The sequence below is a fragment of the Eimeria acervulina genome, genomic scaffold, assembly GCF_000499425.1.
Source record: "Eimeria acervulina Houghton genomic scaffold, Eah_scaff1687, whole genome shotgun sequence".
Taxonomy (NCBI): domain Eukaryota; phylum Apicomplexa; class Conoidasida; order Eucoccidiorida; family Eimeriidae; genus Eimeria; species Eimeria acervulina.
The window spans coordinates 1-5,491 of NW_013549011.1; the positions used below are offsets into that span (position 1 = coordinate 1).

General features: G+C 44.7%; 1 protein-coding gene across 1 annotated transcript; it reads right to left on the reverse strand.

The window, feature by feature from the left end:
* Positions 1–2,373: 2,373 nt before the first annotated feature.
* EAH_00062210 (hypothetical protein, conserved) lies at positions 2,374–4,944 on the reverse strand (the record flags this gene model as incomplete). Its single annotated transcript, XM_013393265.1, has 3 exons — positions 2,374–2,668; positions 3,060–4,311; positions 4,902–4,944. The coding sequence occupies 3 exons, from the start codon at positions 4,942–4,944 to the stop codon at positions 2,374–2,376; spliced, it is 1,590 nt and encodes a 529-aa protein (XP_013248719.1).
* Positions 4,945–5,491: the final 547 nt, after the last annotated feature.

Here is a 5,491-nt window from a genome sequence, read left to right on the forward strand (position 1 = left end):
ATTTAGGGTTATTTAGGGTTATTTAGGGTTTAGGGTTATTTAGAGTTATTTAGGGTTTAGGGTTTAGCGTTTAGGGTTTGGAGGGTGGGGGTGGATATATGCGATATATATATATATATATATATATATTTATATATATATATATATATGTATATATATATGTATATATATATGTATATATATCTCTTTATATATATATATTTATATATATATATTTATATATATATAAATAAATATAACTAAAACTGTATATATGCATTTGTATATCGTTATATATATTAAACCCGCATAAAATATGTCGATAAAAAATATATCTCAGAACGAACAAACAAACAAATAAATAAATAAATAAATAAATAAATAAATAAAAAATAAATAAATAAATAAATAAATAAATAAATAAATAAATAAATAAATAATAAATAAATAAAAATAAAGATTGAAGCATTATTATTATTAAATGTTTGTTTATTGTTTGTGTGTTTGGGGTGTATACGCAGCTTAAAACGCTACGGTGTCTCTTGCATACCATGTGTAAAGAAATTTATTTTGCTGCCTTCGGCTGATGAATTTATTTTAATTGCATGCGATGGCTTCTGGGGTGTATGGGCAGCTTCAGAAGCAATCGAGAAAACCGCTGAACTCATTCAAAAGGTACGCCAGGCTTCTGCTGCTGCTGCTGCTGTTGCTGCTGCTGGCGGGGGCGGTGGTGGTGGTGGTGGTGGTGCTGCTGCTGCTGCTGTTACTGCTGCTGGCGGGGGCGGTGGTGGTGGTGCTGCTGCTGCTGTTGCTGCTGCTGCTGATGATGATGATGCTTACCTGCTGCTGTTGCTGCTGCTGCATCTGCTTCCTGCTGCTGCTGCTGCTGCTCCTGCTGCAGGAGAAGAGGTCTTCGAAGGTCAATAGCAGGCCCTTCGATCTCTCAGCTGTTTGCCGCCAACTCGTGAGCTGATGCTGCTGCTGCTGTTGCTGTTGCTGTTGCTGTTGCTGCTGCTGCTGCTGTCAGATGTTTGCCGCCAACTCTTGAGCTGCTGTTGCTGCTGCTGCTGCTGCTGTCGTCAGCTCTTGCCCCCAAGTGGTTAGATGCTGCTGTTGCTGCAGCTAGTCCTGTAGCAACGTGCGCAGCATCAGCAGCAGCAGCAGCAGCTGCTGCTGCTGCTGCTGCTATGCGTTTGCTGCAGTGGATGGAGTAGTCTCTTCGCTTTCTTTTCTCTGTTTGCCGTTTTATTACAATAAATATATTATTTTTATTTATTTATTTTATTTATTTTATTTATTTTATTTATTTATTTATTTATAGGTGGATTTTGTGCTCGTAGATCGCAAGGCGCAGGTAATGCTGCTGCTGCATCAAAAGCTGCAGCAGCAAGAGCAGCAGCAGCAGCAGCAACAGCAACAATATCAGCAGCAGCTGCAATAACAGCCGCAGCAGCAATGCTGTTTTTGCTGCTGATGTTATTGCAGCTGCTGTTCGTGCGGCTGCTTTTGTTGCTGTTGCTGCTGTTAGTGTTGCTGCTGTTGATGTAGCTGCTGCTACTGATGCTTTTAGTATTGCTGCTGCGTTTGCTGCTGTTGCTGTTGCTGCTGCTGCTGCTGGAGCGGTGTCTCTTACCCGTAGTTGCAGCTGGAAGGCCAGCAGCAGAAGCAGCAGTTGCTGCTGCTGTTGCTGCAGTGTTGCTGCTGCAGCTGCTGCTGGTTTCTACTCTGCTTTTTGCTGCAGGACAATGTCAGTGTGCTGCTAATTCTTATTAATGAAGGCGAAGCCCCACAAAAAGCCGAAGCCTAATCAGCAAGCAGCAGCATCAGCAGCAGCAGCAGGAGCAATACCTACAGCAGCAATGGTAGCAGCACAGTAGAGGGATGGAGAGGTGTTGTTGTTGCTGCTGCTGCTGCTGTTGTTGCTGCAACGCCAGAGGCTACAGAGCCAGCAGCAGCAGGGGGATCAGCAGCAGCAGCGGGAGCTGCTGCTGTTGCAGCTGCTGCAGCTAAGCCAGCACCCGCTACCTTTGCTGCAGTCATTAGACTTATAAAGCGAACTGACATATGTCAATTTTGGGCATACTGTTGCTGCTGCTGCTGCTGTTGTTGCTGCTGCTGCTGCAGTTGCTGCTGCTGCTGGCTTTTGGCTATGCTCACGCTGTCCTTATTGGTGCCGCTTTGCTGCGTTTGCTGCTGCATTTGCTGCTGCTGTAGTTGCAGCTGCTGCATTTGCTGCTGCTGTAGTTGCAGCTGCTGCAGTTGCTGCTGCTGCAGTTGCAGCTGCTACATTTGCTACTGCTGTAGTTGCAGCTGCTGCAGTTGCTACTGCTGTAGTTGCAGCTGCTGCAGTTGCTGCTGCTCCAGTTGCTGCTGCTGCAATTGCTGCTACACGTACTACAACGCAGCAGCAGGGGCTGCGGTGTGTCGCCGCTGTTGTTGCTGCTGCTGCTGCTGTTGCTGCTGCTGTTGTGGCATGTACTGCAACTGTTTCTGCAGGTGGGGGGCGGCTGCTGCTGCTGCTGCTGCTGCTGCTACAATGTTCTTGCTACTGTTGCTGCTGCTGCTGCTGCTTGCAACTTGGTAGCTGTTGCTGTTGCTACTGCTGCCTACGCCAGCTTTGATCCTACTACTGCTGTTGTTGCTGCTGTTGCTGCTGCTGCTGCTGTTGCTGCTGCAGCTGCTGTTGCTGCTGCACAACAAGATTAAATATGTAAAGGGAGTTAGCGATCGATATCTGCGGTGTCTTCGCAGTTGTGGCGACGAGGGTTTAGGGTTTACGGAGGGTTTGTGAGGAGTATCTTGGATGGTTTAGGGTTTAGGGTTTAGGGTTTAGGGTTTAGGGTTTGGAGAATTATTGGCTGTAGCTGTTATAAGTGAGATTAGTATTAGGGTTAACGGTTATCTGCAGCGGAAGGTTAAGTGCTTCTTGCTGCTTTGCTGCAGCAGTAGCAGCAGCAGCAGACACATCAACGGGTACGCCTAGACCTGCAGCTTTATGATATAAGAATGAGAGCTGGATAATCTGTATATTTATTTTTAACAACCATCGTCGAAGCAATCTTTGTCTTTCATTCTCTAACCACTGAGGGCTTTTGCTGCTGCCTTCTTGCTCAACTGCAGCAAGAGATGCTGCTGCTTCAGCATTATTAGCAGCAAACTGCACGTTCAGAACCTCGAGCTCCTGCATCATCTCTGCTGCTAGTCTAGAGAAAGTTGCGCTGCCACGCAGTGATTGGCTGTTGCTGCTGCTGCTGCTGCTGCTGCTGTTGTCGCTGCTGTCGCCGCTGCTGCGGGCAGTGGCCCCCATAGCGTCTACTGCTGCTTCTCCTGCTGCTGTTGCTGCTGCTTCAATTGCTGCTATCAAATCACTGTACATCGTCTCTGTGCGCTGCAGGGAGTCCAGTACTTCAGCAGACAGCCTTGATGTTTCTTCCTGGCTTCCTTCTGCTGCTGCTGCTGCTGGTTCTGCTTCTGCTGCTGCTGGTTCTGCTTCTGCTGCTGCTGGTTCTGCTTCTGCTGTAGCACGTGCTGCTCCTGCGCCTATTGCTGCTGCTTCTGTTATCTCTTCATCATCGCTGGCGTCTTCTCTAGGTTTAACTTCTGCCTCTTCCTCCTGCTGCTGCTGCTGCTGCTCCTGCTGCTGCTGCTGCTGCTCCTGCTGCTGCTGCTGGTCCTCCTGCTGCTGCTGTTCCCCTTCCTGCTGCTGCTGCTGTTCCTCTTCCTGCTGCTGCTGCTGTTCCTCTTGAGTCATGGATTTTAAAGCCTCAAGCAAAGCCTGTGCTTCATCAACAACAACAACAACTGCTTCTTCTTTTGCTGCTGAGAAGCTGCCCTCGTATTTACCCTCAAGAGACATCTGAAGAGGTATATCTGCTGCAGCTTGAGGAGGAGACAGCAGCTGCATCAGCCACTGAGAGAAGGCAGTCCATAGCTCGTTATTATCTTTGCGATTTGCTGCATTTGTTTCTTGCTGTCTCTTCGCCTTTCTCTGTGCTGCTGCTGCTGCTTCCTTCCAGAGACCTACTAAATCATCATAGGAAGCCTTCAGCTTCTCACGGTTCTGCTGCTGCAGTTGCTGCTGCTGCTGCTGCTGCTGCTGCTTACGAGCTTGTAAACGTGCACTCATTGTTGTTGTTGTTGCTGATGTTGAAGATGTGGATGTAAAGGGGACGACTAAGAAGGGATAGAAATCTCGCGGAGTATCTGCTGCTGCTGCTGCTGCTGCTGCTTCATCCCCCAAACCCTGCTGCTCCTGCTGCACTGCTGCTGCTGCTGCATCGCCCTCTACAGGGACAGCAGCAGCAACACTCACCTCCGGATACACCACAGCGCCTTCAGACAGACAGCAGCAAACAAACAAAAAATATTATTATGCTTACACTCTTAACTCTACTTATATCTACCCTTACGCATTTATATATATCTTTTATATGCATCATATATATAATTATATAATATATATAATATAATTCACATATATATATATATAGAGGTACACAGATGCAGAATTGGTGTATAAAGATAACAGCAAAAAAGAGAGAAGTATCTTTGATGCGTTTGCTGCTTCAATGCTGTACATACACCCCGTTATGCATGCATATATATATATATATATATATATTATATATCATATATATTATATATTACATACTTTATATTATCTATATCCTCCGTGTTGTTTATGAAGTGTATATTAATTGTTTGTGGGGTGTATAGACAGGCGATTATTTATTTATTACTTTTCATCGACAATCAATGTACATACATTGAAACTCAAAACAGCGTACGAAGAAGGATTCATGTAGGGTTTAGCGTTATTTAGGGTCTAGGGTTTAGCGTTATATAGGGTTATTTAGGGTTATATAGGGTTATTTAGGGTTATTTAGGGTTATTTAGGGTTTAGGGTTTAGGGTTAATTTTACCGGCGAGAGCGGCTGCTGCAATGAGTAAGAGCTTTGAGAGCATTTTGAGTTAAATAAGAATGACGTAAGTATTAATAATAAAGAAAGAAGCAGAGCCTGCTGGCTGCTGCTGCTGTATATATACTTGCAAACCTGTTGAGGTGTATAGAGACTACCTGTATAGAAGAGGGCATTAAAAGTTTGTTATGCCCTATGTCTTCTAATAAATACCTGAAATAATATTATAATAGTTTAAACAATGCATTTAGAAAGCTGTTTCTTCTCTTTTAAAGACGGGGAGAGACAGCTGAGGTGTATATACACCGTAGACAGTCAGGCGCTCTATCTATCTACAGCGCTGCTAACCCTACGTCTATTGCTAACTATAACATATCTTTCTAAATGAAATATTTTATTTATTTATTCTTTTATAATATTATAATTCTTTTTATATATTAAAAACAAACTAATACACTCTTCTTCGCCTCTTTATCAAACCCTCGCATAAACCCGCACACCAACGCTCAGTCACTCCGCACGCCTAACGAGGGTTTAGGGTTTTTAGAGGGTTTACGTATTAGGGTTTAGGGTTTTTAGAGGGTTTACGTATT